Source organism: Lucilia cuprina, chromosome 2, assembly GCF_022045245.1.
Source record: "Lucilia cuprina isolate Lc7/37 chromosome 2, ASM2204524v1, whole genome shotgun sequence".
Taxonomy (NCBI): domain Eukaryota; kingdom Metazoa; phylum Arthropoda; class Insecta; order Diptera; family Calliphoridae; genus Lucilia; species Lucilia cuprina.
The window spans coordinates 5,436,684-5,455,862 of NC_060950.1; the positions used below are offsets into that span (position 1 = coordinate 5,436,684).

General features: G+C 31.1%; 5 protein-coding genes across 6 annotated transcripts; 2 read left to right on the forward strand and 3 right to left on the reverse strand.

The window, feature by feature from the left end:
- Window positions 1-32: 32 nt before the first annotated feature.
- LOC111679541 (glutathione S-transferase C-terminal domain-containing protein homolog) lies at window positions 33-2,149 on the reverse strand. Its single transcript, XM_023441115.2, has 2 exons — window positions 1,218-2,149; window positions 33-1,166 (listed from the first exon to the last, which is right to left on the reverse strand). Exons 1-2 carry the CDS (start codon window positions 2,031-2,033, stop codon window positions 153-155), a joined length of 1,830 nt encoding a protein of 609 aa, XP_023296883.2. The 5' UTR covers window positions 2,034-2,149; the 3' UTR covers window positions 33-152.
- A 640-nt stretch (window positions 2,150-2,789) lies between these two features.
- LOC111679539 (hydroxylysine kinase) lies at window positions 2,790-13,023 on the forward strand. 2 transcript variants are annotated; one of them, XM_023441112.2, is made up of 5 exons: window positions 2,790-2,925; window positions 6,643-7,042; window positions 11,758-11,882; window positions 11,943-12,142; window positions 12,202-13,023. In XM_023441112.2, exons 2-5 carry the CDS (start codon window positions 6,723-6,725, stop codon window positions 12,823-12,825), a joined length of 1,269 nt encoding a protein of 422 aa, XP_023296880.2. In that variant the 5' UTR covers window positions 2,790-2,925; window positions 6,643-6,722; the 3' UTR covers window positions 12,826-13,023. The 2 variants fall into 2 exon arrangements, with proteins under 2 accessions (XP_023296880.2, XP_046807898.1); XM_046951942.1 differs by lacking the exon at window positions 2,790-2,925 and adding an exon at window positions 5,505-5,629.
- Window positions 9,138-11,693, reverse strand: LOC111679538 (exonuclease 1). Its single transcript, XM_023441111.2, has one exon. It carries the CDS (start codon window positions 11,370-11,372, stop codon window positions 9,249-9,251), a length of 2,124 nt encoding a protein of 707 aa, XP_023296879.2. The 5' UTR covers window positions 11,373-11,693; the 3' UTR covers window positions 9,138-9,248.
- A 751-nt stretch (window positions 13,024-13,774) lies between the features above and the next one.
- Window positions 13,775-16,980, reverse strand: LOC111679529 (protein male-specific lethal-1). The gene is made up of 2 exons (XM_023441101.2): window positions 15,383-16,980; window positions 13,775-15,329 (listed from the first exon to the last, which is right to left on the reverse strand). Exons 1-2 carry the CDS (start codon window positions 16,598-16,600, stop codon window positions 14,283-14,285), a joined length of 2,265 nt encoding a protein of 754 aa, XP_023296869.2. The 5' UTR covers window positions 16,601-16,980; the 3' UTR covers window positions 13,775-14,282.
- A 984-nt stretch (window positions 16,981-17,964) lies between these two features.
- Window positions 17,965-19,079, forward strand: LOC111679525 (protein TIPIN homolog). Its single transcript, XM_023441097.2, has one exon. It carries the CDS (start codon window positions 18,058-18,060, stop codon window positions 18,988-18,990), a length of 933 nt encoding a protein of 310 aa, XP_023296865.2. The 5' UTR covers window positions 17,965-18,057; the 3' UTR covers window positions 18,991-19,079.
- Window positions 19,080-19,179: the final 100 nt, after the last annotated feature.

The following is a 19,179-nucleotide window of genomic DNA, read 5'->3' on the forward strand; positions in this document are numbered from 1 at the left end:
TCTCTAGACTATAAATGATATTACTCTTGGAATTTGTAAAAAAATATTTATTAAAAAAATAATTAAAACATTTTAAATATTTTATTAACAATAGCCTGAGACAACTTATTTTTAAAAGAAGAAATTACTTAACTCAATTAAACTGACCGTTGCTACAAGGTGTTAATTCTAATGTCGTCATTATTACATTCCTGCCTTAAACGTCCCACTAAAAGGCGATTTTTTGGTGTACAATCTTCTGGTTTTAGACGTGTTAATAACACCTCATAACCCGCCTCCTCTGCTTGTAGTTTACGATCCGTATCTACAATATCCATACACAATTGTCCTTGTAATGTTGTTTCTGGTCTACAGTTCAAAGTTCCCATTGCATGCGCCTGATCTGCCGTGTGAGCTATATACATAAAGTCCTTTTCGCTAAGCACCTGCCGAAATTTCTGACTCAAAGGATATTTAATGTGTGGCATAGGTTGCAAAGAACCATAGCAACAGGGGCAGCAAACAAAATCTGCTTTAGACCTTCGACACTGTTGTAGCACAATATCAGTAGCTGTACCACAGGCATGTAAGGAGGTGCCCACATTAAAGTCTCCCTCAAAATAATCAATGTTACACTGGTAAAATCTTAAATTTGCTAATTTTAAATCTAGGGCTCTTTGCTTAGCACGCTGCAGTGATATGGCTTTATTTTCCATTAAAATAATCTCACATTGAGGTAATTTTAAAGCTAATAAAATTCCCAAATGTCCAGTACCGCTACAAAAGTCGATTATTCGTTGCCCTGGCTGGGCCAGAGAGGCGACAGCATTTGCCAAGTTTTCCAACTGCTGACGTTTCCTTAATAATCTTTCCTGCGGCAATGCTGAACTTTCCGCATGTGCTGGCTCTATTGCTTGCCAATCAATAAGACACTGTCCGTAGGTAATGGCACAGTCACTGTTAAAATTAATCTTTAACGTTTCCAGCTTACTGAGAGTGTTTTCCACCTCTGTCTGTTCGGTAAAAATACGATTACGTGGCTTATACCTTTTGGGGTCACTTTTATAAAGACTGCTGGCTTCACAGTCAGGTATTTTAAATGCTAAACCATTTACTAAGTTATCTACACAAGGGAAATGGCAAAGATCATTTAAAACTTGCAGGCAGCGTTGATCCAAGTTATCTATCTACAATTTGAATATAAAATTATAAGATTTGATAATGAGAAAATCTGTTACCTCATTCAACCAGGTATTCGTTAAGGGAAATTGCTGCAACATTTGTGGGAAACAATGATAAATAACACGCATACAGGGATATAAAATCAAATCAGCTATGGTAAAATCCACTCCTTCCGCAAAAGTATGATCAATTGCCAGACTTTCTTTAGGCACAGTGCACTCAATTTTTATCTTATTTCTACGTTTCTTTTCAACTTTCCCCGTTGAAGCCACCACTTCCTGGTTGGCCTTTTCTCGAGCCAATTTGTAGATATTATGCATTCTTACCGGCTCATTCATGTGTCTTTCAAAACGGGCACACTCAACAGGCATCTCACTAAACGCTTCTGATCGCTCAATACTTTGCAAGAGATCTGCTAACGATTGCACTATATTTACTTCACAAAACCTAGTCCAAATGGAAGCCTCGGAGGGAGCCAGCAAACAACTTTCTTTAAAACCTAAAAGTTTACGATGTGCAGCTGTGGGATGGCGTGCTATTAATTCCCTACAGACAGCACACATACCCGCTATGAATGTATCTCCCTCTTTGGCATACACGGGTAAACGTAAATCTTTTATAGCCTCCAATTTAGAGCCATCTTTGCATAAAATTCTATCCTCTGTTAGCTCACGTCTCAAAGATTCTGAACGCAATTTTAATTTACCCCTTTCCGTGGATAGTGTGGAACAAACAAAATTTAATTTTATATTCTCCGGCCTATCTAAATAGTGATACATGTAGAGAGCAACAAATGATGGTACAGAAGTAAATATTTCCGTTTCATGATGTTTTACTGTACTTAGTTCAATTTCTATATACAATTGATCCATTATGAATAATTTTTTTTCGTTTTGGTAAAGTTATAGCTTTTCTTTTTTTATTTTAATAAATATTACTAAGAAAACAATACAAGTTTAAGATAATTTAAAAATGTTTATAAATAAAATGAGGTTATGAAGAGGCGCTGACCAAAACAGCTGGGGGATTTACACTTAAAGAAATTAAGATATTTAAATACGTAAAAAAACTGTATGTCTGAGTTGAGAACATATCTCATGTCATCGCAATTAGTTTTGTCCGGCGATAGACGAAATTACGTCACGTCGCACTCGCATTTTGAATTACTTTGAACAACAGTTCTGCTATGCATTGTCTGGGACTGTTGTGAGATGAGATTGTGTTTAAAGGGTTTTGACCATAAAACCCTGGTGGAAACCATTAAAAATATTACAAAGCAAATTTAATTTAATGTGTATTTGGAGAAAACTTTGGACGCCCGCCTTCAAAAATTTTTGGAATACATGATCTGTTCATCTATGTTTAGTAGTCATATGCAATGTAGGCATGCATCAAGTTTATTTTACACGCTTGTACTTTAGTAGGAATTCGACTTACATATGAATATGTTACGTTACGTTTCACTAAACAATTCATTATTTTTACATTCTTATAAAATAAATATTTATTATATACACCCTGTTGAAATATTTTGAAAGATTAACAATCACATCACATGTTTCTTGTTATTGTTTACTTTTTGTGTTTTTCTTTTTTATTCGTTCATAATTTTTATTTAAACAAAACGAAAAGCCCTATATGTATAAATTTTATTTAATTGTTTAATAATTTTCTCATTTTGTGTGCAGTAGTCGATTATAATTGTCAGCAGAAGATTAAGTTCTGAAAAGTGATATTATTTTAAGCCGCTTTTTTTAAGAAATTGTAAGTCAAAAAGCAATAACATTTACAAATAATTGTTATTTATGATGTAATTTATAAACAATAATAAATAAATTAAAAAGGCCAAGGACTTTTTGGAAAACAATTAATTCGTGCATATGTATATATACAAACCTTTTATATACACATAGATTTAATAACAAATAATTAACTTTAATGTGAAAAATAAGTGAAAATCAATTAGTTCTGGAAATTGAATTTTCCATTAATAAAATTAAGTACATAGGTATCTACTTTAAATTTAATATATGTAATATTTTTGATATATTATATATTTTTGGGAGTTGAGGCTTAATACTGCATTGACAAGATTATAAATTTTCTATATATAATTACAGTGTATATTGCAAGTTCGTATGTGTATGTATACATTGTGGTTTAAAATCAGATAATAATAATTGTAAACATACATTTTGTTTGTAAATACATTTGTTACAATAAGTAGGCTCCGTTTGTATGGATCGAAAATAAAGCAGTAACTTTCTGTAACTTTCGAATCGACTAAAAGGTCGACTAAGGTTAATTCAAATATATTTTGATTAATTGTGTTTAGTATAAAAATTATTTCAATCACGCAACTAAAAAGTGGATGACTCTAAACTTTCGAATCGAAAGTTACAGAACACGAGCACAGGATGTGACATAATTAGAACGAGTAAATAAGTACAATTGGTCAAAACGGGGTCTCTTCGATTCTACTTGACAGTAGGGTTCTATAAATCGACTTTCGAATAATCGAACAATCGACTTTTTGTCGAAAAAAGTCGAAAAGTCTGAAAGTCGAAAAAAGTCGAAAAGTCTGAAAGTCGATAAGTCGATAAGTCGAAAAAAGCCGAAGAAAGTCGAAGAAAGTCGAAAATTCGGAAAAAGTCGAAAAATCGAAAATTGTAGAAACAAGTCAAAAATTTTAAAAATGTGGAACAAAAAGTCAAAAACTCTAAAATAGTCGGAAAAACTCGAAAAAAAGTCAAAAATAGTCGGAAAAAAGTAGAAAGAAGTCGAAAATAGTCATAAAGTCGAAAAAATCGAAAAAGTCGAAAAGTCGACTATTTATAAAATACTTATAGTCGAAAAGTCTAAAAGTCGACTTTTATTTAAATGAAAAAAGTCGAAAAGTTAAAAAATCCACTTTTCATAAAATGCAAAAAGTCGAAAAGTCGATTTTTAACTAAATGAAAAAAGTCGAAAAGTCGAATTTTCGTTTCAACTGTAGAACCCTACTTGACATTTCGCGTGTAGTGAACTACCACGTAAACCAAAAAATATATATAAATTATATCATTCCCAATAAAAAAGTAATTAAAAATTATATTTATTTATAAACACAAATTGTATTCAGTTCCTACTACCTATCTTTAGATTAAGTAATTTTTGGATATCCTATTAACCAATTTAAAATTTAATTTTTGGAATAAATAAATTACATTTTCTTTTTTCAATCCCACCTTAATGCAAGTACTTATAATGAAAACTTGTCTGTCCATAAATGTATTTAAAGTATCATACTTTTTATTTTCAAAATACTTTCCCCTTTTAAGTGGTTTTTAATCAGTCAACTTAAATATTATTAAGATTTTGTCTTATCGAATACATCTTTACGTAAATCAATACCCAATTCGTTTTCTGTTTATAATTTAACATTTAATAAATGATCGTTAAAAATATTTGCTATTTTCTAAAGATTTCAAAATAATTCTATTCTGAAAATTAAAAAAAATTAAATTTGTAACTCCTGTTTTCTATAGATAGTTAATTTTGTGAACCTGTAGTTTAAACTAGTTAATACGTTTAAGATAGAATTTTTTATAAATAATATGTACTCATTGCCGTTAAGGCTGATTGCATTTATCTTTTGTATGTTTATCAGTAATACAAAACGCTCTAACAACTATTGCCTCGCTATAAAACGTTATTTTTAGATTATTTAAACAGTTGTTTTTCTTTTCGTTTAGTTCATAAACATCAAAATAATTCTTAATTTGTTTTTGTTAAAAAAAAAAAACATTCAGCTGCTTAAGTACACAACTACCGGGCACAAAGCTAGAGTTTATTATAATAACTATATTATGTATTGTTATTTAGAATAGCAATTAATTAATGATATAATTATTAAATGTCATTATTTCAAACTCCGTTTAACGTTTATTAAGAGATGCTTGTTTAGCGCCGTTTAAAATAAGTTTTGTATGAAAATTAAAAATTACTAGATTTGAATTCTGTACAATCAGTTAGATTTAAGCTAATCACAAAATCCAATTTAAAAACAAATTAAAGCTCTCTAATCATAATGACAATACTAATTTTGAATATAAAAACGTTTATTTCTCTGAATAGTAAAAGTAAATTGAACATGATCTATGTATATTATAAGAATCAGTATAGATGTGTTTGATTATGGACGTTTTATAGCTTATATTTATACAGCTATAAAATATAAAAACAAGCACAAAATCCATTGATAAGCACAAAAAAAGCTTAAGTAAATACAAACAATACAAAGACTTTTGAAAAGCAACAGAAAACAAATCCAATAAGATATATGAATTTTTGTCTTGTCAGATAATACTAGTCGTTTTGGAACTGTCAGTCAGTCATAACAGTACTTTAAATATACATATATAAAGGAACTCTTCCAGCTTTTCACTTAACAAGTTATCAATAAGAACGCGTACTCACTCATACAAATGTAGTTAAAAAGTTAACAAAACACAATACTTTCTTACAATTGAATTAAAAAAAAACAAGTATAAATTTATAGTCGGACATTGCCGACCATATGATACCCTCCATCAGTCAGTATGTTAAAATTGTGGATTTTTTGTTTTTATATAAAGCATTTAATTTGTTTTATTGTGAAAATTTTTACTTATTGTTGACAAAAAAGAGTTTTTCTTCAAGAGGGCTCAAAGGGGAGAAGGGGTAAATATGGGCCTATCCATATAAATTTTGGTAAATGAATTTACGTCTACTTCAAAGTCATTTATGTAGATTTTGATCGTTTTATTAGTAATTTTAAGTTAATTTTGACCTTCAAATCATTTTCTAAAGGGGAATTTGTATGGGGGCTAGGGTCAAATGAGGCCCGATCACTATAAAAATTAGTATTGTCATTTATTGTGCTATAAAACTAATGTTTGCTGATTTTTTGTTGACATTATAAAACATTTAACGTAATTGTGAGCCTAAAGGCCCGATTCGGGGGGTACGGTTGTATGGGGGCTAGGAAAAATAATGGACCGATTTCAACCAAAAAAAGAGTATGTGCCAAATTTCATCAAATTATCTTGAAAATTGCGACCTGTAGCGTGCCCACAAGGTTTACATGGACACACAGACAGACGGACATAGCTAAATCGTCTCAAAAAGTTATTCTGAGCCGATTGGTTTACTTTATGGTGGGTCTAGGACCAATATTTTTGGGTGTTACAAACTTCAGCACAAACGCATAATACCCTCCCCACTATAGTGGTGTAGGGTATAAAAATAAATGTTTGTTCAATTATTTCATTATAATAAAATTGACAAATAAAACAGCTTAACTAACAAAAAGAGCAAAAGCAAACAGTACAATACATACTGCATGTTTCTTTCTTAACTTAATTAAATTCAATTGATCAACAAATAATACATATATACATACATAAACAAAGTGCTAAAAATTTAACAAATAAACATTCTAAATAATTTATTTATTTTTAGCATTAACAAGAGATAAATCAAACTCTAATAAAACTCGGGTCAGTTAGTGCATTTTTAACCAAAAAAAAAAGTAACAAACAATGGATGATACTTGGAATAATGTTGAATTGACTAATATGTCAAGACGAAAATCGTATACCCTTAATCATGAATATGATGCAAATGCTAAATTCGCCTACAATAATAACAACAATGAATGTGTGCCAAATGATACGAAACAGGGAGAAACAATAAATAATACAAATGGTTCAACAAGCTTGCAGCCGGGTTCGGATATAAAACCAAAAGTTAACAATGAAATTGTTGAAAGTTTATTACGACGTTTATATGGCATAACTATTGGTGAAATGAAGGAAATGATTTCGTATGATGATCGTAATTATTTAATTAAGGAAGATCCGTAAGTATTGAAAAGTTGTAAATAGAATTTTATTGAATAGTGTAAATCTATGTATATACGGTTGTTGCAAGACAAAAATTGTAAGTTGACACGGTTGTTAGACATTTTCTGAGTATTTTTTGTGCCAACGTTGTAAGATGTGACAATCATGTATACGTAGCATCTGTATCTATCTAGATCTAGTTGTAAGACAAAAATTGTAAGTTGACACGGTTGATAGACATTTTGATTTGAATGATTTTGAATGATTTCGGAAGAACAAAAACTTAATATTTTAAGTTAATTGCAATTTCTGATTTGTTTTATTAATTATTGTTTTTATTATATTTTTTTATTTTATTTTGTATTGTTTGCAAAAAACAGCTGTTCATTGTTTATGTTTTTGAACGAAAAGTTGGCAGTATTAACAAAGTTAACCGAACTTAAATCCATAACTGAAAAACACAATCATCGGTTAAAGTCCGACTAAATTTGTTCCGAGTTTAGTCTAACAGCAAGTTAAGCCTAGTTTAAGTGAGGAGGAGGGAACCCGCCCTTATTATCTTAGTTTAACTGAGTGTAATTCGCCAATTAAACTCAAGTTATAAGTGAGAAAACACAATTAACAAAAACAATAAAACAATGATTTCGGAAGAACAAAAACTTAATATTTTAATTAAATGTAAATTTTCTGATTTCTTTTGATTTATTTATAATTCTTTTAAATTTTTATTTAAGGCCGGGTTTCTTACTCATCAGTTAAACTAGGCTTAACTTGCTGTTAGATTAAACTCGGAACACATTTAGGCGGACTTTAACCGATGATTGTGTTTTTCAGTTTTAGATTTAAGCTCAGTTAACTTTGTTAGTATTGCCAACTTTTCACTCAAAAACATAAACAATGACCAGCTGTTTTTTGCAAACAATACTTTTGTAAAATGGAAAATTTTGGAAAAATATTAAACATTTATAACAATAATAAATAAAACAAAACAAATCAGAAAATTGAAATTTACATAAATTTTTAAGTTTTTATTCTTTCGAAATAATTATTTTATTGTTTTTGTTAATTGTGTTTTCTCACTTATAACTTGAGTTTAATTGGCCAATTACACTCAGTTAAACTAAGATAATAAGTAACTTTACTGATAACTGAAAAAAAAAACAAAACATATATTAAACCAGGTTTAACCAAAGAATAAAGATTATCTTTATCAGAAAAACTCGCCCTAAGTAGTAAGAAAACCGCTCTAAGTTTAAATTTTAGGCTTAATAATTAGTGCAAAATAAACGCACTTGTTAAAAACAATTTACAACATATTTTTGGTAAAAAACAACACAGTTGAAATTAAAGTTTTTTATACATAATTTAACTAAATTTAAAAATAATTTAAACAATAAACAGTATTTAAGAATTTACAATACATACATACTATTTTTAAACAATTTTTTAACCACTCTCAATTTTACATTTTTTGCAATTGTAAACATTTATTAAATGAAACTTAATACACTTAATTTTATTATAAACAAATAAATTAAGTTGATTTTAACAAAAACGTTTAAAAGAAGCCAAAGAAAGAAATATTTTTGTTTTCAATTGCCGCGTATTTTTTTGAAAAATCTATTAAACTAGGCGTTAACTTATTTGTTGACTTTTGTCAAAAGAGACAGCTGAAAATGAAGCGAATTGATTATATAGTAAATTCGCTTTAATTACAAGGAAATACAGCAAAAGAGAGGAAACGGAAAAAAGTAGATATTAAATGAGATTTATGAAAGGCGATTTTATATTATAATGGGATTTCAAAATGTAATTTATGAAAATTTTATTATATTAAAATAGAAAAAGGATTGCGAAAGTCTTTTGGAATTATGTACCCACTGTAAAATATCTTCTAAATTAATTTTTTTATATAACATTAAATCTGAAAAGAAAAAAATATATCCATACACATAAAAAATTCGAAAAAATCAAAATTTTTATAGAAAATTTAAAATTTTGTAAAAAATTTAAATTTTCTAGAAAAATTAAAATTTGTATAAATTGTTTTTAACAAGTTCTAAAGCTACAAGCAATTCTTGGAGAAAAAAAAATATAAAAATGTTTAAATTTTATAAAATGCAAAAAACGCATATGTATATATTTATTACGCACACAAATAGCATAAATATTAAAAATAACAAATACATAAATAACACTTTTATTAAAATAATATTAAATTAGCTATAACTTTTTCAAAGACGGTCTCTTTTGGAAACCAAACATACTTAATTTTGATTGTTTGGGATCAACAGTTGTTAAAGATTTTGCAGATTTACGAGGAGTAGTTTGTGTTTTAGCTTTAGTTTTGGATAGGCCTACGTGAGGCCTTTGTGAAAATGTCATAGTAAGTTTTTGTACTACTTTTGTAGAAGTTTTTTGAGTACAATCTTCTTCTTCTTCAATATCAGAAAGTAAAATTATTTCCTCTTTAGTAACCGAAGATACACAAGGTTTGTTCTCTTGGGAACTAGGGCAACTTTCTGAAGATTCTAAACTTTCTTTGTTATAACTATCTTGTTTATGCTCCTCCTCTTCCTCATTATCATGTTGATTACTACTCTGCAACGAATCCTCGTCATTTTCAATTTTTGTTGTCTTATTATCTACAATTTTCTTTTTAGGTGATTGCATTGAACAATGGTATAAATCTTGTTGTTGCTCTATAAATGCATTTGTTTTCTTTTCTATTTTGAACATTTCCGATGTTAAATCTCTGGCAGCAAATGGTTTTTTAACAACTTGTTTTATATTTTCAGCAAAAAATCTCGACTTTACCGAAGCCTTTTGTTGAATAATGTTATTGTCATTGGCTTTCTTAGGACTTAGTAGTTTAAGCAGTGAGTTGTTGTTACAAACCGGTGATTTTTGTATATTTTCCAATGTAGTATTTACTTTAGCAAATGGATTATGTGCATATTTCTTAGGTGTTTTTTCAGTTTGCATATGCTTTTCATTGTCTTCTTCAGCTTCACTACTGGAGGAGGTGGAATCTCTTCTCTTACGTTTTCTATCCATTTTTGGAGAAGCATATTTGTACATGGAAAATATTTCTGCTTCCTCAAGTTTACACTTTTCTTCAATGAGTTTCTCTTGTATCTCCATTTCAGCCATATTTTTGTACTCGATTTTTTTAAACTGAAATATAGAACCAGCGGTCTTTTTAACTGTTGGTTTACACTCACTAGCATCTTTATAATCATCTTTAACGTTTGCACTACGCCAGATACTTTTAAGTTTAGTTTTAGAATCTGACCAACTACGGTCCGGATGCCAGTCATCCAATTTTTTTAAGCTAAAGGGATTAAGATTTCCTAATGCTAATTGAAATGCCTGTTCATCGTCATCTAGCAACGTGCCAGCATTACTACAATGACTTTGGTCTGTCTGGAACTCCTCCAATTCATGCAATCTCTCCATTCTTCTCTCCAAAGGATTGTATACAAACATATGTTTAAATGTAGCCTCAGCTTTCAGGAATGATTCAATGTAATCATCTGTTACCTCCAATTGTTTCATTTTCAAATAAGTCGGTATTTTCTTTAAAGCTTTTGTCATATCATCTTCTTCGGTGGTTAAAATGAATTTGCAGGCTTTTTTCAAGCCAATACCCTGCAAAGAGTCCAAATAGTCACAGCCCGATAATATGCACATTCTACGAAACTTGTCAAAAGTATATTTTTCTAGTTTACAACCCATGGCCAGATGTAGTTTAGTATTTTCCACCAACAAAGCCTGACCCGTCAAATCTAATTTGAAAAGAATCTTTTTGGCACCGAACAAGGTCAAATCGGAATCCTCTGTAACTATATATTCAGCCAAACCCTGCTTATTTAACCAAGCCATTTGGGCGTCTGCTTCATAAGGCGCTACTATACAATCAACGCCTCGTTCTCGACATTCCTTTATCAGCTGCAAAGCCATTTCGTGTGTGACATCGACCGCTCTTCTCATGTGGGATCTAGCCTTTTCTATTTCATTCCTTCTCAAATATTCTTTTGCCAATTCTTTGCTTTCATTTCTTGCTTCGCGTCGTCTGCGCTCTGTTTCGGCTTTTGCGGGTAAATGTCTGCCATCAAATACCATGATGACCTTAATTTTGTGTTTCATCAGCATGTCCACATATTTGAGACAGTATTGTATATGAATATCGGTAGTTTCACCTCTTATCAGTTTTTCGGCACACGCAAAAACACCTTTATGTAGCCAGCAATAACTGTCCACGGCCACTGATGATCCCTGCAGCTGTCTAATGTTGACAGAGGACGATGCCTTTTCCAAAAAAGGTATTAAACCAGTAATACCCATAGTGATTTCTTTTAAGAATTAATGTTTTAACACAAATAACATTTGTCTTATTCTTTGCCTTTTAACTGCAAATAATGTATTGCTTTTTCATCCCCAAAGTACTTGTTTTTTGTTTTGGTTTGTTTGTTTGTTTGTTTTGTTCCAAAAATTTGGCGCGTTTTTTTTAACAATAGTGATGCCATATCAAATGTGTTTACATTTAATCAATAATGCCAACAATGTGATTATTAAATTTGTAATAAAAATAATTTCAGGAATTAATTGAATAAATTTAAAAAGTTAAGAAGCAATTGTACAGTTAGGGTACTTTACACTCCCGATTTTATTTATATAATATGATTAAAAAAGTGTTGTGTGATTATCTTTTTATCATTTTTTCTTTCAGAAATATGAAAAATCCCATAATAGTAACACATTGGCCCCATGGATATGTTTTAAAGATATCAAATTCTTTTGATTCTAAAAAACCGGAAATATTTGATGCTCAAAATCAATTGATGCTCTACTTGTGTAAGCAATATTTTTAATTTCATTTAAGGTAAATTTATAAAAAAAATTTTCTATATACAGCCAAACAACAAGTGCAATGTCCTCGTCCCATAGCTAATGTAAATGGTAAATATTATTCTTTAGAGTCTATAAATGGTGGTGAACATGTGGTTAGACTTTTAGAGTTTATACCTGGGCAAATGTTCCATCAAGTTCCCATAACAAATTATTTACTTTATCAAAGTGGTGAATATTTAGCAAAAATTGTCAAAGCTTTAAAGGTAAACTAAAAGATAACACGGTTTTGTATACTTTAGTTAAATTTATTTTACAATTCTAGAATTTCCAACATGAGGCGTATGACACTCATCAGACTACTTGGCAATTGCAGTCTGTACCAAAGCTCAAAGACTTTTTGTATGTTCTGCAAGATCATGCCCGCAAAGAAATCATCGAAGAAATTATTCAAACATTTGAGACCAAAGTTCTAGAAAAATTAGATTCATTCGAAAAGCAAATTATACACGGTGATTTCAATGAACAAAATTTAATTGTTGAGCCTGTCGGTGAAGAAAGCACCAACTTTAAAGTGAAAGGTATAATAGATTTTGGTGATGCAAGTAAATCACCTGTTCTATTTGAGGTGGGCATTGCTCTCACCTATATGTTATTACAAGCCAAAAATTTGGAAAGTGGAGGCATTTTCTTAGCTGGTTTTGAATCGTTTTATCCACTAACGAGCGAAACAAAACAATATTTGAAATATTGTGTGGCAGCACGTTTAGCTCAAAGTCTGGTTATGGGTTCGTATACACATTCCCTAGATCCATCTAATGAATATGTTTTAGTAACACAAGAGGAAGGTTGGAAACTAATCGAACAATTATGGAGGCAGCAATTTGAGCAAATTGATGAGATATGGAGGACAGCTGCTGACAAATATCTAACACAAAGTGTTAAATAAATTTATATTTGTTGTCATTTTTTTAAATTTGTTTTATGTTTTATAAATAATTAATTTTTATATACCCACACACACATATATTGTGCAATCATATTTAAGCAAATAACAATAAGAATTTTTTGCCTTTTCCTTAACAGTGTCAATTATAAATATGTGTTAACAACAATTGTATAAATAAAGTATTACGTCCAAAACATTGTTAATTGTTAATTATTATTTTTAATAAGGTCTTAGCAATGTCTTAGAGAGAGAGAGAGTTGTGACTTTTTATTATTCAATACTGTTAAATGTAATGAAATAAAATTTGAGGTATATTGTTGTGTATGTGTAGTTATCGCTGGGGTTGACAGCCCTTGGCCGTTCATTTCGGGTCATTTCGATTTGTAGAACCGGCTGTCGAAGAATGTTGATTAATATCATATTGCTTGCTGTGAGTCCTATGCAATTTTTAAAACCTTTGGATTCTTTTTAGAACTAATTCATAGAATAATATTCCAATTCTAGTACGTTTTTAATGAATTCTAGCAAAACATAATGAAAGTCATGTTTAACAAACGACATTTCCATAATTTATTTATTTGTTTATATAGTTTTGACTACTGTAAAATGTTTCATATTTTTAAAGATAAAAACGTTGAAAATCAATTGACAACACTTTTATTCCCATAATGGTGTGGCAGCATTGTGAAAACAGATGAGAAGAAATATTCACAATAGTAAACCATACAATTATAATCACAATAAAAATTCTTTGCTGTGCACAACAAATCGTTTGCTGCGTGAGCTAAAATTTGTTTTTTATATGTGCTGCACCGTGAATTAAAATTACTAAACAATTAGGTATACTTCTCCAATGAAAATTTACAGCCGTTAATTTTTAAAACAACTGCAATATAAGTTCGGAAACGTTTTATCTTACAGAATAGCAATCTTGGAGAGAAATAACAATTATTGTATGTAGCTCTTGCATCTAGTAATTTATATTTTATTTTTATATATTCATGACATTTTAATTAATTTAATATACTATTTAAGTTAAATTTTGCTACACTGATAGTGGAGTTAGTCTAAACGATTTTGAAAATCTAAAAATATATACAAAAAGTGCTTTGTTTGCCTTATATTAAATTAACTTGAAAATGCATTTTGATTATTATTAAAATTATTTTACACTTTTTTCCAAATTTAATTAAATAAATTTATCACAATTTTCTTAGGTCAAAATGTTGTTAATTTTAATAAAATAAATTTCTACATAAAGTTCTTTTTTTAAAGAATCGTGCTTAACTTTTTCGCTAAATTAAAGTAGTTAAATATATGTACATATAAAAGTCTATTTATGTATATTATAAAAGCTATTTAAATTCAGTTTTATTTAGATTTATACTTTTCTACTCAAAGTAATTATTTGGGGAATTTAGTTGTTTCATTTCAAAATAGTAAAGGCAATTTCAAACTTACGTACTGCCTGCTACATTTGAATTATGACTACTACTACTACTGGGGGCTACTGTATGTAAGGGAGTTGTTGTTGTTAGTGATGTTGATGAGGATGTTGTTAAGGTGTTGCTAGTGGCAACGTTTGATTTTACAATATTTAAAAAGTTTTGTGTAGAGCTTGTATTAGCACCACTATTTGTGTTTGCAGTTAATGTATTCGTAGGATTATTGGTATTACTATGTGCTAAGCGACTTGCTTGATTTCGCTGACGAGGGTATGTGTTGCCAAAAGAGGAGCTCTGTTGTCTTCGGCGTTTTTTGAGAAAAGTAAATGAGGAATTCAACAATTGTTGTTGCATTTGTGCAGATGCTGTTGTTGTTGTTTCACTAGAGTTAAAAGTTGATACGGTTAGCGGTTTATTGTTGTCGCTTAAGAATTGCAACTGCTCTTTGTCCATCCAAGGCAACTGGAAACCCTTACGCCGCTCTCCTTTTGCCGTTAGTCTAGGTATCATTTCTCCAAAGGCCTGTACCGGCAAATCGTGTACGAAACAAATTGTTTGCAACTGCTCGGTGGTGGGATAAAATGTTTGTAAACTAGGCGTATCCTGTGTAGGTTGTATTTCATCTTTACAATGTCTCCTCTTCAAACGCTCTATACGCCGCTGTTCTCTTATTTGCTGTACATCCCACTTTTTACGTCGCTTCTCATCTACTTCTAGTTTTGCATGTCTTTTAAGAAATATTTCGTCGGAGAGATCTTCGGTGCCTTCAATACAATAAGATGGCGTTAACTCGTGTTCTGTCCATTTAGGTATTTCCAGTTTGGGATTGTCGGATTGCAGAAGTTTAGCTTCGGCTTTAAAGAACTCGTAATCATAGTCACAACTAAATGCCTCATCTTCCCATTCTCGCGTGCTGTAGAGTTGTGGTGTAGATATGTAAGCACATCTACGGATTTTTCGACAATGATGCGGTTGGTGTGAAGTGTTATCATGAGAACGCTTCTTTTCAATGACATTTGGTGAAGGTTTTTGGGGTGAGGAAGTAGTTGATGTTGAACGCTAAAAAAATAAAAAAATTATTTTATGTTTACAAAAAAGTTTCCGTTACTTACCCTTTCTACTTCGGCCGTGGAATCGCAACTAACCGATTCATCTGTATTATAATCTGGAGCATGCCAACGCATAATTGTCATCTGTTTGCCACGACTTGGAGTTGGAGGTTGTTTACTTAACTGTAGTGTTGTTGAAGCAGTTGCTGAGGTGACAGCCTTAAAGGCGGTTTGTCCATCGTTTGTTGTTGTAGAGGCAGGCGAAACACTTGGCTTTGCCCCTCTGGGTATGGCTAGGGATTGTTTTGCTGCTTGACGGAGCCTTAAGCGCTTACTTTGCACGGCTAAAACTTCATTGCTATCTTCGGTGGTATTACCGGTATCATATAAATCATCAAGCACTACAGCCGGTGTATTTGATTTATCATCCACAGAATCTTGGGAATGTTCTATTTCTTCAATTTCACCCGCTTCCGCAAGTTCTTCAGGGTCATCTTCATCCTCTTCGTGTTCTTGATTTTCTTCTTGATGACATTCCTCTTCATCTTCTAAACACTCATCTACCACATCCCCCTCAGCTTCTTCATGTTCTTCCTCCTCGTTCTCATCTTCGTCGCCATCTTCATCATTTTCCGTATCAGTTGTTTGACTCTGAGGACTTTGGCTATGTTTTCCACGGCCTGCTGCCATATTTACTCGCTGCAGCACTATTTTACTTATTAACTTGCCATTACACTCTCCAATAATGTTGGATTTGCCTGCACCCGTAGTCGTTAAAATTTTGGCGCAATTCGCTGTTACAGGCCCCAAATTGGTTCCCATAGCTATAGCTTGATTTGTTTTACATTGTATTTTAGCTAGTGGTGGTGGCGGTAGGGTGGACACTTCTCCGGATCTCTTAATTTGCTGCTGCAGCTGTTTTTGTAATTCCTTTACTTGACTCTCTAGAACAGCACTGCGTGACCTAGCTGCTTCTATTTCTTCATTGCGTGCTATCAACAACTTCTCTTTGGCCATAAGTTGGTCACTTTGTTCCTGTATTAAATCTAAATGTAATATCAACATGGCCTTTAATTGTTTATTTTCCTTCAGTAGTGCCAAAATATCAGCATTTGGCGTAGCAGCTGCTCCACCACCACCGGAACCGACGCTGCCAGGAGTTGTCACAAGGTTGTATGAATTTTTCGTTTGATTTGTGTGACAATAAACATGATCCATGTATTTACTATTTGTGTTGTTATTATTACTGTTATTTGGTGTTTTATTACATTTATTTTCCATTTTTTGTTTGTTTTTACGAATTTTTAATGATAAATTCAATTATTATTTGCAATTTTTGTTGTTATTATTGAGATTTATTCGTTAATTCGCTTTGCTTTTTTCTTTCTCTATATAAAATCTTCTTCTATTCACCTTTTGTTTGCTCTTTCTTATAAATGCGCATTTTTTCACCACAATACTTTTTTCGCAAATGGCAAAATGTATTTTTTATTTATAGCAAAACACACGTGATATTCTTTATTAACAATATTATTATTATTTCTTGTAAGCGTGTTTCCTTTGCTAATTGTTTAATAACAGTTTAATAAATTTGTTTTTATTTTGTAAAACACTATGAAAAATATTCCAAAGAAAAATATTAGCTCAACCATAGTTGCCAGATGGTTTGAATCACTGAACCGTTTGCATGTAAAATTGTCAACTTTTGATGAAAAAATCGTCAACAGATTTTTTGAAATCATTATTAAAAACATCAATATGATTATTGCTTATATAATTAATTCTATAAGTAATTTTCATGTTCGATTAATGATTTTTATATTGACCATACTGATTTGGTACATTACAAGTTATAACATTAGTTTAACGAGTAAATGTAAAACTATTGTTATAACGATAGTTAGGTAGGATTTTTTAAGGTTTAAAGCCTTAAAATTTTTAATTTTATTGACTATAGAAAGAATAATGAGTGATAAAATTTTTGAAAATTAGTGCAAAAATATTGTTTAAAAAATTGTTAAATTTGTTGTTAAAATCGGCCATTTTGACACTGAAAACGTCAAAATGAAGATAAATCATCAAATCTGGCAATAGCGTTATCATACTGAACAGTGTTACCATATTTTTTAAATCTTTTCATATATTTAATAAACAAAACCATATAAATAGGCAACGAAAAATAAAAACAAAAGAAAATACAAGTTTCTCTATGTGAACCGGCGTAAACTTCTAGATCGACTATTTGGTGCAAAAGTCGATAACTCGACTATCGTCTAAAATTCACAAAAGTCGGAAAAATTGAAAATTGTAATTTTTTTTTAACAGTTTAAATTAATTTAAATATTTTTTTATTTAATCAAAACAATATTTAAAAATTTCTCATAAAGTCGATTTTTTGTTTTAACTATAGAACTCTGATTATGTTTGATTTATGAATGTGGCTAAATTTATATAAAGACGTATGGCAACTTTCAATTTGCCAATGCATATTTGTATCAGCTGCTGTTGGCAGCACAATGATTGTAGAACAGAAATTGTAAAACGTCAAACTACATATGTAAAAAACTATTTACTCGAACGTTGATATTTCAACTACTATGTATGAAAATTATAAAATTAATTTCTGCTGTAACCTTGTTAAATTCGTATTGCATGCCGCCTTTTTTGTTGTTTTGTCTCTGTTTACTTTATTATTTTTGTATTTTTAACTGAATAAAGGAAAACTACTAGTTTAAAAAATGTCCATATTCGGAGATGATGGGGTTGACGACTTGTTAAATGGCAATTTTCACAATGATGGGGATCAACTGCCTGATGACAACGACGACAATGAACAATTATTTGCCGATAATGAGCCCGGAGAGGGTGACAACGAAAACCAGGAGGGCGCAACTGCCGTACCTGTAAAGGTTCAGCCTAAAAAACGAAATGTTCTTAATCCAAGACCACGTCTAAACGTAGAGGTGCTACGTGGTCCGCGGGGATTGCATACAATTGAGGATTATTTCAAAGATATAAAATTTAAAGGTAAGGGCCGTGAGAAAGAAGATCTAGATGAAGTTATGCGTCGGCTACAACATTGGGGTCATAGAATGTATCCTACATATAAGTTTGATGATGTCTTGGCAAATATAGAACGTTTGGGTAAAAAGAAGCCACTGCAGGTTCACATGTCTCGCTATCGGCTAGGTATGTTGGAAAGTATGAAAAGTCATGGCGAAGTCAATGATGCAGATGAAGATGATGAGCAACCGGCAGCAACAGCTGACGAACCATATGATGAATTTGATGCCTTATTAGATGAACAAATTGCCATATCCAAAGTAGATCCACGCACACCAGGGCCAAGTACTTCAAGATATTCCGCCGGTGCTATGGGATCAACTACAAATGCCTCTATAGCAAGCAGTAGTTTTGCTACACCTTCCTTCTCTCGAGGCAACGCAGTTGTGTCAACACCCTATACAGTTCAAGGTAATCTTAACGATACCAGTGACTTGGCCACTCCATTGCCACCGAGTCAACCCACTACGCCAGCCGCTAAGCAACTAAGTGCCGAACAAATGGCTCGCATTGCAGAGAATAGAAGATTAGCCCAAGAACGTTTAGCAGCCAAAAAGCGGCAACAGCAGGAGGCCGCTCTAAAATCCGCAGAAATTGTTCAAACATAAATTTCTTAAATAATACTGTGTATTCGATAATTAAGTCCCATTTTTGTATTGTTAGTAAAAGTGATTTTAAAAGAAAAAAATCTTTAATATATCCTGGTCTATTTAGTTTATCAACGATGAGGAAATGAATATACGACTACGACCTCTTTAGACGTGAAATTTTATTAAAAATTATTGAATTGAATTTTT